Raw genomic sequence first — 11,492 nt, 5'->3', positions numbered from 1 at the left:
AAGCTAAAAAGGCACTGCACTGGATTGTGCATTAGGGAGTGTGATTAGCAGAATATCAACGTTAGCTTGATTATTTTTAATGATTATTTTAAATATTGGTTCCATTCTAGGCCAACTTTTATTTTTCCTGCAACTTACCCCTGGTAATAGGATACAGCACCCATGAGAAACTGAATTTTTATTGCTAAGGTAAGCCAAATCCGGGTAAAGCGCTGCTCATCTGTACAGTCAGAAACATTGTGCCCACTGGTAATATTGTGGGTTTTAGGAAGTTCCCTGAAGGGGAGGTTGCAAGACATTTTCCCAAGAAAAAATGCAGCCCTTGCATACGCTGACCTCTTCATCCTGAATGGGACAGACTGAATGGGAGCAGGAAACATTGGATTTGCCTGCCTGATCACCCAACAGAGCCATGCTCGCCACAGCAGCCCACAGACAGCGAGCCGCTTCTTGAAGGACGAATTTGAAAGGTGGTTCAAAAAGCTGAAGATGCGCTGGTCAAACGCTGTCCTGCCATATTCCCTGCGAACAGGCCGATCCTTCTGAACACCGCCCTGGCGAAATGCATCTTTGCTTACAGCATCTCGCCCTCCCACCCACCCTGCTCTGCTGCCTTTTATGTGTGCCTTCAATTAACAATGGAAGCGACTGGAATAAATTAGCAAGCCACCCACAACATATAAAGACAATTTTATTGCCGATAAGCTCTTTAAACCCATTTCCCCCCCTTTCCTATTTCAGTTAAGACCTCGTTCTTTCGGATGAAAGTTGGGCCATAATATCTCTCATTTTAAAAATAAAATATTTTTGAAATAAATAAATATATAAAATAAATATCATATACACTTTATAAATAGATTTGTCCTTATGAACAGTATCATGTATACATCTTAACAATGTTAATTCCTTGACCCACCCTTCTCTGCTCTTGCTCCCCCAACAGCAGGAAACACGTGTAACCCGGCACGTCCACACGTGTACATGTGCGCACACCCGTCCACACACACACACACACGCTCTTCACGTGCACGACCCTTCTTCAGGTCCCGGGAGTGCGAGATGAGTGTGCCAGGCTGGTCCTCCGTCTCCCCCCCGTGGAAGTCTGTGATCCGGAGACTGCAGCCAGGATCTTGGCCTGGCAGCACCTGGCACGGCTGTCTGGGCCTCCGCGAGGGCATCCGAGGAGCAGATTCAGTGGCACCCCCAGGAGGGCCCCCCGTGAGCATCCTTTCCAAGCTGGTGCGCAACATGCGTGCCATTTCCGTGGTCTTCCTTCCTGCACCCCCTTCGATCACGCGGCTGCAGCCTCTTCTCCCCGCGCAAGCGGCTGCCTTTCTGGGCCCACCGGAAAGAAGGCCCTGCAGGTTCCAGGCCTTCCATTTCCCTTCCCACAGGAGCAAAGTCGACCGCGGTAGACATCTTTTTAAAAAGGAATTCATTGCAAGTGCTTCTCGATCCGTTATCTAGATTTGATAAAAGGGGAGGTGATCAGCACGCCAGCAAAACGCTTGGGAACCCAAGTTTATACACACTTCCTGCTCCAGCGGTAGAGAACATCACCTGTAGTGGAAGAGGTCTCTGTGCATCGTGGGGGTCTTTGCAGGGTCCACGGGTCTTGGCAAAAAATGCGTGAATTTTTGGTGTCTCTTAGTCCTGCATCCTTCCCGGGGGGAGCCATCTCTGTTCAGAGCAACGTAATATTGCCGCTCCGAGTCGGAATGTTTGTACAGGGTCGAGGCGTACGTGTTATACCAGTTTTCTTCAAACTGCTCACGGAAAACACACTCTCTTGTGAGCTTCTTCTGTGTGTGCGGAGGCAGCAAACAGGAGTGGGGAGAGAGAAACGACACGTCAGTATTCATCCAACCTCCAAAGGGAATCGCTGCATCGACCTAACGCCGTTTTGCTCGCTTACTATTTTTCTCAATCACCCAACAGCCGAAGCTCACTGGGCAGTTTAGAAAAGATCAAACCCTTAAATAACTGGTAGGAAGCGTAGGAGACGCACCGCTTACATACAGCAATGATTTACAGCAAAGCAATGTCGTCGTTGAGGCCCCGTCGGTGCGGGTGTTCAAAGATAGGCTGGACATGCACATGGTGGGCATGTCACGAGTGGAGCCGGCTGGTGCTGGAGGTCAGACTAGATGGCCCGGGAGGCCCCTTCTGACTCGCTCTGTTTCTATGTTTCTATTTACAACAATCGGTGATAAAAATCCCAGGCCTGGTTAGAATCTTATCACGTGCTGCCAAAGGTTTGGAAGTAGACAGTCTTAAGCTTGACCATGATGTTACTGCTGGGCAGACATCGCTGGTGAGAACCCATACTGGAGGGGCCAGTACTGGGAAGCCTCTGCTCTTTGCTGCTACCCTCTGAGCTGCAGTTACAGGAGGGACCTGGAGGACACTCACAATACCCCATTTCCAGTTAATACATTTCTACCTGCACTTCCCTTAGGCAGCTCAGATTATGTGCCCTCCCTTGTTTTATCCTTGTCAATTGATTTGCTGTGCCATATTTTATCTGCAATTGCCTGGAAGCTGCTTGGAAGGCCCCTGAGTGGTGTAAAAACAGCCCATAATCTTCCACTCGCAACAGTCTGGTGAGGGAGGCAGATTAGGCTGGGGACGGGTGAGCAGTGGGGAGGCCTTGGGGCGGAGGGGTTTCGGGATGGGCCACGACTCGGTGGCGGAGCGCTTGGGCCCCGATTCAGTCCCCTGCAGCTTTACATCCCCTTTAGAACCTGGTGAGTTAAAACGTGGTGATACAGCCAGCCATTTTTTGCTTTCTTAATGTGCAGAGCAAAGATTAAAAGCTTGTTTTATTAAAGCCAACACACACACACACACACACACGCACACGCACAGGTGCTGGCAACCAATCCAGATGGGGAACTTTGGGTGTGGGAAGGGGACTTTAACCCTTTGGTGGCCTCAATCCAGGTCACCTACACACCCCAACGGTCACTTGGTGTGTTGGCCGTGGCCAGCAAGGTCAAAACTGTGCAATTAAAGGCACATGTGGTTTGGCCCCCTTACAGACTGCATACAATCCAAGACCAGACGGAAACCCATCTCAGAAATGGTGAAAGGAAGCTAACCTACAGGGCCGCCCCTGCCAATGTTTTGGGGCCCTTTCCTGCACAAACTGCAGCTTTGCTCACATCCATCCACTCACATCCAGCCCTACACCAAGGCAGCTGGCAAGTGAAAGCCCCCACTCCCCCCATTTTGATATTTTCATGCAGATAATCACCCGTCGCGTGAGCCACAAGCCACATCTTGCTTCACTGGCCTCTCGGCCGTTCGGGAGAACTGGGCCAAAGTCACGTGGTCTTGGGCAGTGCTCCTGGGAGCCGCGGCGGCAGCCGCCCGATTCCACGGAAGCTCTTTGCTGGAGCAGAGCAGCGTGTTTCCGAGAAGCAACACAACTCCGGAGTGAGGTTATGCCCCAGGGCAGTCAGACTACCCTGTGGTCATATCCCAAAAATAGTGAAGTCCGGGGCTGGGTGTCACTGACACCGATCTGGTGCCGCAGCACTGGCTCTGCTTCGGAGTCAGGCGACTGGCCGAACCTGAGAGCTGAGCCAGGCTGCCAGGCGATCCAAGGCAGCACCCCATCCTTTTGAAGCAGTGCAAGCTGACTGGCCTGACGGAGGCAAGCACATTCCTCCAGCCACAGCCTGCCTTCCGCTTGTCTGCTCGGACCATGTGCTTAAACAGAGTGTTCCTTTTGCTGGCTTTTCCTGCCAGCCTCTCCTGGCCATTCATTGCGTAGAAAATGGTGGCCTTTTCAATGAGTGGCCCAGATCCTAACAGTGGACAGGCAGCGGGGCTTCTGGCGCTTTGCTCCTTAGATAGAGGACTGCTTGGAGTACAGCAGCCCCCATTTTAATCCATTTGGCTTCCAGGGCAAGCTCTGACTTGACTTGATGTAGGACATGCTTACTGCCTTTCTGTTGGTCCAGGGCATTTGCCAAGCTCAGCCTCAGCACCGTGTTTCGATCATACACATTTTCTTCCAGACCTCAGTCCAGCTTTCACACCCGTACGCAGCAATCAGGAACACAATAGTGTGGGTGAACTCGGCCTCCGCCTCCAGTGAAATGTCCTTAAAATTGATCTTTTATAACTAACTTAAAATAGATCCATTGACATCAACAGGACTTTAGTCGCTGTGGCTAACTTACGAGCCGCTGATGTCAATGGGCCTTCTCTAAGAAAGGCCTGCAACCAACACACAGAAATACAGAGGTGTGTCTGAACAGAATTTAGGTTGGCTTTTAAGAGTTTGGATTTCGGTTCTGCACAATTTGATCAAGTTGCAAAACCGGGCTTTTCCTGAAGACCTTGGATAGTCTGGTTGTGATGTTTGAATATAAGCACAGGATACACTCAGACCTGTTGGGGCTTCAGTATTCAGACAAAAACTTTGAAAGACAGCTGGTTTCCATCCACTGTCTCTTTCCAGAGGGGTTTGTTTGTTTGTTTGGGCTATTTCTAATCCATCCAATCACTATGTGTCTCTGGATAGCTTACAAACAAATTCCATAAATACAACAATACAAAAGATCATACATACCCCAAACAATAATGAACAATAATAACTAATAACCCACGACTGAAGTAAAACATAATTAAAATCTTTTCAACACTAAAATATTGGGTGGATAAAAAGGTCTTGACCTGGTGCCGAAAAGCATACAATGAGGTAGGGCAACCCTTCAAGTGGATTTTGAAGGCCCCCTACTTGAGAACTCTCTGGCTCCCAAGCAGCACTGGGGGCGTGAAGGGATGCAGCAGAGGGTCACGTCCCCAGCCCGTTCCTGGCGCTTCCTCCAAAGGCTCGTGTGTGCCAGGCCCATGTGCTAGTTCACCTGCAATTTAGACTGGTGTGAAAATGTGCCTGGAGACCGACCCCAGATCAGGGGCTTGATAGTGTTCCGGGGGCTTTGAATGCCCTTCCCAGGAAGGTGTAAGAAGGTTCTCCCTTTCAGATCAAAAGTGTGTTTTTGGAGCTTAGGGTATAATCCTGCACCCATTTGGCCAGAAAAACACCCAGCTCATGCTGGCTGGGCATGCTGTGAGCTGGCTGTTGGATGTTTCTCTGCCTAAACGTGTGTAGGATTTCAACTGGACTAGCTCTGCCTGCTGATCTGTGATCTGGCTTTTCTGCTGTCAACTGTGTTGCTTTTTCAGGGGCCTAATCGCTGTGCTGGGTCCCCAGGTTCAGGACTCAGTGCCTTGAACGCTGGACGGGGCAAGCTGTGCGTTTCCCCAGAGCGTTCATTCTGTTCACTTCCAGGGGACCTGCAGCCCCCTGCAGCCCGCCCCCCCCCCGCCCCGGCCAGCTCCATTAATATGCAGTTGGTACTAACCCATTTCTGGGGAACTCTCCGATGTCGTTGCAAACCCACGCAGACCGCCTGCGTGATGTCCAGCCGGGGTCACATTTTTCTGCCCCTCACCCTTGCACGGTGCCATGCCGTGGCTGCCCGGTTCACACTTACCGATCCATACAGCTCTCCTCTTTCGTTCATCCCGAGGTAAAGTCCAGAATCCACCCCGCGGATACTAACCAGTCCTACAGCCAAGCTAATAAACTCCAAAATCCCTTTTGAAAAAAACAAAAAATAAAACAGAATTACTTGAAGAATGCAAACTGTACCACCCTGAGTGGACAGCGTTATGGTAAACAGCACCTCCAAGACTGTCCGGGCTTTACCCTTTCCTAAGCTCATCATAAATCTTAGCGATCTGGCTCTTCTCTTTCCTGAAAGCCACGAACGGGATCCTGTCATCTGGGAAGGCCTCCTAGGTGAGAATCAGAAGCCCTCGGAGATAAGGCCGCAAAAGGGCAACAGAAGAGGTGTCTGACACACTGGATAACATAAGCGCAGCCGTCTTTTTTCATGCAGCGCACAAGTGATCTGCAGAGACACGTGTGCCGAGCAGAAATGACACCCCTGTGCAGACACAGTGCATCAAGCAGAGGGTTGTGGTCCCGCCAGAAAGGACAAGGGGAACATGGGCTCTGGGCCGGTTCAAACCGCGGGCTGAACAAGGCTTCTCCGAAGGCACCCCGGAGCCCCTCAGCAGCTCCGTGTCCCTACGCAGCCAACGTCCCTTCAGTATCCCGCCCACCCGCCTCTCAGTGCGGCTGCCTGGATGCTGGCACAGCGCGGAGAAGCGAGGAGGTCCCAGCAAGCCGTTTCTTTATTCTTCTCTGCTGCTCCAACCCAAGAAAAAGCCAGGTGCTTCCAGAGGGAGGGCGAGAGAAGATGCTGCGGCGAGGAAGGCTTGGGGGTGGGGGCTCTGCATAGCGGCTGGAACAGCTGTTGGAAACCTTAGCTGCCCCAGGCACCCAGTGCCCCTGGCCAAGGGGACCTCGCTCTCCAGCAACTTGCATGCAGGCAGGGGCAGCGAGTCCTGTGTGAGGAGGAGCCGTCACGCAAACCTTTGAGCTGGCACGAAGGAGCCGCAAGTGAAGTCTGAAGTGCACAGTGTTCCGCAACCTTTGCCTTACATTTCACAGGAAGGCACCAGTCTGTTTGACTGTATCCTGTATCACACTATCTATTACCCACTTCTATCTTTTGGCCACACACCAGTGCGGCAAGAACTCAGGGTAGGACTGTGCCACAGAAAAAGGCCAAACCGGCCATTTGGCCCTTTTCAGCCCTGCCGCATTCTGCGCCACCACAAGGCTCAAAATTAGTCGGTTATGTCCCCACTGACAAAGATCCCTGCAACTGTGCATTCACCGTGCCTCTGTCCACACAGAACAGCTTCCCTGAGCCTCCCTCTTCCTTCGTGCAGCATGACAGACAAGTTTCTAGTCCTGAGTGAACCATAGAGCATCCTGTTAAAACACAGGCTCCTGCAACACAGCTCTTGGGCAGGGACAAACAGAACCACACTGGGGTGGAGCTGCAGGCCCTTCGTACTATGGGGAAAGCCTCTGGTGACTCGGGCCGAACCTGCTTCCTCCCACCAGAGAGCCAGTCTAGTCTTCCTGGACTCGGCCTGACCTCCTGAAGTCCTGTTGGAAAAGGTCTCACTCCACAAACTTGGGAGCAGATGCCGTAGGAAGGGGAGGGGGGCCAGACTGACTCTCTCCCACCATCCTCTCCTTGCGATTCCTCAGGTGCTTACTCAGATCAGGGCTCCCGAACGGCAGCGACATGCAGGCGTGGGGAGGAAGAACCACCTGAAGGACCCGCAGAGTGCCTAGCCTTGCACAAGCACGCCTGACCCACCCCAGTGGGGCTGAGCACATTCCTCCAGCCAGCTCCAAGTTTCCCAAAGTACCACGTGGGAAAGCTTTGCATGCCGTGGCCGCCACATCTGTGGAACTCCCTCTCTCAAGAGGTGCGGCCCAAATGTGCTGGGGAATTTTTCGGAACATTTTTCCTCTTTCCACATTGAAAAGAATGCCTTTTAACTCTTCCTTGCCTTGTTTCTGCCACTCAGTTCATACCATTTAAACATTTCTTTTTATTGGCTAGAAGAGGAATAAGATCCTCAGAGCAGCTGCCACCCAGTGGAAAGAAATCTGAGAGCACAGCCCTCTCTGTTCTTACTCCAAAGTAAGCTGCACTTTACCCAGGGGGATTTACCCTCAAGTAAGCAGGCACAGATCCTCAAGTAGTCAAATTCATTTTAAGTTCTTAAGTCTGCAATCTAACGCTTACTTTCCTGGGAGTCAGCCCCACAGAACAAAAGAGGACGTAATTCTGTGTAGACAAGCCCTGGATTGCGTGGTAAAAAACCTGCATGAGACCAGAACTATCACTTTGGAGAAAAAGCTGCAGGCGCTGCTTTTCTGCAGCCAGCAATATCCTAAAGCAGAATTTTAGGCTCTGCCACTGCATGTGAGTGAGGAAGCAACAGGCTTTTTCTAAGACCGTTGTCCGATACCCTGGGATTACCTTGCTCGCTGCTAATTGCACCGAGTAAGCAATTAACTTTGCAGCCCTCATAATATTATAGTCATAACGATATTTTGATAGTAGCAAGTGTGACTGTTGCAGCCTTTCTAAATCCACACCACCCAGCAGTGTGAGGGCCAGCAAGGCAGCTCCTAAGGGCGTTGCTCAGAGAAAAAGCGAGGGAGAGAGAAAGACGGGTGGTAGACGCAGCACAAAGAGCAAAACACGCACGGTGAAAGGAAGCAAGTTTGGCCATTATCTCGCTCAGAGTCGGTCGCGGAGCTTTCAGCTTCCATACTGCACCAGTGCTGGGAGTGGTTTTTGGGACATGATCAAGAATTTACTTTCTGACTGCAACATGGCTGTTTCTGAGGCCAAGCATAATTTGTTTTTCCAGCTCGTCTTTTCTTCTGTAGCAGAGATATTTGTTCCGTTTATGCTTTTGAGTCTCTCCAGATCACATTCTGTGAGATTTGCCTGGAATTTCTGATGTCTGAAAAGCTGAGTTATCTTTGAACCTCCATCGGAGCAGGGCAACATGCCAGTCATTGTTACATTGCTAAAACAATTGTTGAAAGATTACTTCAGCTGCTTGCACCTGCCTCCTCTCGAACAGCCATATCCACAGACTTTAGAACAACGCTAGATGTTGTACTAATATCTACAAATCTACATTTTTAACTGGAAAAAAAACCCCCAAACCACCCAGCAACTGTTTGGAAACAGGTGCACTGGGTTTTCATGTCAAAGTCGGCAAAATCTCAGGGGAGCTCTGGGAAAGGAGACACCGAAAAAGCTGGACCGCGCAGGCAAATCAGCCATGCACGTTTTTGGGTTCGGGGCCCCGATAGGCATGGAAAACCCTTCTCAAATTTTGTGCGAGCAGCTGGGCTGGCTCGCTGGTGCAGCGTGCCCAGGGGCCACCCGCCTCAAGACCGCTTCTGATCCGGCGCCCGCCCCCTCCCTGCCACCCACAGGCACAGAAGCGCTCCAGGCCGCCCATCGCTTCTCATGCCTGGCCAGAGACATGCGATTCGGCGCTGGCGATTCTTGCTCAGTGTGCTTCTGAAGGCTGCAAGGGTTTGCCTGCACGGGAACTGGCTAAGAGGCCTGACGCCGGCGCAGGGCTCGGGCCGCCTTCCCTGTGTGCAGGGGCCAGCCAGAAGCCCCGCGGAGGGGCCCGTGTGCTCCCTGGAGGCAGCACACAGCTGTCAGGACTTGCGACTACTGGCAGTCGCCTGTTTTTCAGCCACGGGATGCCCTTCCACGTGGGGCTGCAGGAGCCAAGTGCCATCGCTGCTGCAGACTCGCTAGATGGCCTAGCCAAGCTGCTCTCTCTCGCCCTCCGCCCCGTCGGCAATGCAGGCATCACGACCGCCAGCCCACCTTACAAGGCTGCTGTATGGAAGAATGTACAACGCATGGGAAGTTCCGGTGATACGACTGGGGAGAAAGACTCAGCAAAAAGCAGTGGGTCAGAGTGGCGCAGCGGTTAAGAGTGTGGGACTGGCGCTCTCCAGGCGATCCGGGTTCGAGTCCCCGCTCAGCCATGGAGCCAGCGGGCTGGCTCTGGGCCAGGCACAGACTCTCAGCCCAGCCTACCTCACTGGGTTGTTGTTGTGAGGATTTGATTGCGAGGAGGAGGAGAATGACGCAAGCTGCCCCGAGCTCCTGAGATGGAAAACAGGCAGGACATAAACAAAACAAAGCCGGCTTAGGCAGCCTGCGTGGAGGGGGCCAGCACAGATGAAGGCCTGGGCAGGGGCTTCGCTAGCGAATGCCAGTGAGATGGAAACTCCACCACCTGGGCCTGGGCTCCTTCAAGGCACACGTAACCTTTGCAATTGAGCACGCCACTGCCCCCAGACCCTAACCTGGTGCCTGGCCTGCCAAAGGAGTTGCTAATTAACTAATTAAATGGCATCAATGTCAGTGTATTACTTGCTATTGATAACTAATCTATCAATATATCCTACAAGTAACCAAATAGTATTACTGTACCAATAGTATAAATGTACCACTCAAACAAGACCGCCAAGTTGCTCAGAATGTTTATGAACTTTTCATCTTTTGGACACTTCCTCTGGGCAGAGATGGCTCCTGTTTCTGGGGTCTGAGCACTAGCCATCCACTCTATGCTCAGCTTCAGAAAGAGGACTGCACAAAACAGCCAACATTAAATAGAAATGCAGGCATCTGTTTTAAGAAGGAAAAGAAGGCAATGAAGGCAGGCCCTGGTTTGCAGAAGGGATGGGGAACTTACGTCCCTCCAGAGCGTTGGGTCTGCAGCTCCTGCCAACCTTAGCTAACAGAGCCAGTGGTGAAGCAGGCGGGACCACCAGAGGGTCACAAACCACCACCTTCCCATTTTAGAGGAATGCCAAGTGGATTCTGGCATTGCTGGTCTGGGTCCTCCACTGCACTCAGAGACGAGAAAGGGCTGAGTGACCGCTGGGCATTTGCGCCCACCTTTCCAGGCCGACTGGGCTCCAGTGGCCCCTTCTCACCATCATACCCATCTTGCCCACTGGTGCCAGAAACAACTGGGATTGGGCATCGTGATGGGAAGGGCTACAGCAGAGAAAGTGCTTTGCCTGGAAAAGCCCCTGCTTATAAACCCCCAGCATTGCCTTACTGGGCTGGGAAAGATCGCCGGAGTCACCGTGAGATGGATGCTGCATCTGGCTGGGAACAAGGTGGCGTCTGACGTTCCCAATGCACCCAGGGTGGTAACTCTCCTGGAACACCAGAGAATGTGCCATGGGATGCAGCAGCTCCATCACAGCTTCTGTCAAAGCCCAAACACGGTGCAACCCACATGCACGTCAGCATTGCTTCAGGGGCAGCCTAGGGCCCCGCCTGGGTGCAGCCAAGATACTCCCCGGAAGGGAACCCATGAATTCCATTTGTGGGACTGTCCTGAAGGGACTGCCTGGCCCACTCCTGCCTTCCTACAGGGGCAGGCAAATAGCACAAGCTGGATTCTCTGCCAGTGAAGCAGCATCCTAAACTAGACGGTCTGGCAGACAACGCTGACCAGCTCTAGCAGCACAGCCAGTGATGGGACCACCGGAGTTGTCTCCAAAAGGAGTGTCACTGACATTAGGCCATTTCCACCCACCTATGTGGATTATTTTCCAAGTTCTGGGGACTCATTGTTGGATTTTTCATCCTCGGGCATTCTGAGCACGTCAGAAGCAAAGAGGGGTGCTTATATCTTGCAACGCATCACCCAGCCGTCTTCCACGGTGTTGCTCCGTGGTGTTCAGATTGTGCTCAGCACTCCTCGGAAACCTCGCCTGAGATGTCTCAGTGAGAAGGTCGGAGAGGGCAGCGAAGCCTTCCCAAAAGAGTGCTGGCCAAGGGCTTCCCCTCCGCCTTCCCCCACGTTCACACGGCGCCACGGCAAAGACAAGCAGGCCATGCCCGCAGCGCTTGCTGTGGCGTGTGCCCAAGCACCAGACCTCTTCCCAGAACCCTTTGCGATAGGACGTAGACCCACAAAAGCCACATTCAGACGTATCTCTGGCCGCTGGCCTAAAGAACAGCAGCTGCACCGAA

The 11,492-nt window shown here is 52.2% G+C and overlaps 1 protein-coding gene across 1 annotated transcript; it reads right to left on the bottom strand.

Annotated features, from left to right (window-relative positions):
• Positions 1–1,556: 1,556 nt before the first annotated feature.
• On the bottom strand, positions 1,557–7,186 carry LOC123027283 (fibroblast growth factor 16-like). The gene is made up of 3 exons (XM_044437907.1): positions 7,114–7,186; positions 5,511–5,614; positions 1,557–1,802 (listed from the first exon to the last, which is right to left on the bottom strand). Exons 1-3 carry the CDS (start codon positions 7,184–7,186, stop codon positions 1,557–1,559), a joined length of 423 nt encoding a protein of 140 aa, XP_044293842.1.
• Between the last annotated feature and the right edge of the window lie 4,306 nt (positions 7,187–11,492).

Source organism: Varanus komodoensis, unplaced genomic scaffold (genome assembly GCF_004798865.1).
Source record: "Varanus komodoensis strain SLA01 unplaced genomic scaffold, ASM479886v1 scaffold31, whole genome shotgun sequence".
NCBI classification, from domain to species: Eukaryota; Metazoa; Chordata; class Lepidosauria; order Squamata; family Varanidae; genus Varanus; species Varanus komodoensis.
The sequence above is the reverse complement of the archived record's forward strand: the minus strand, read 5'-3'. Positions and strand labels throughout refer to the sequence as shown.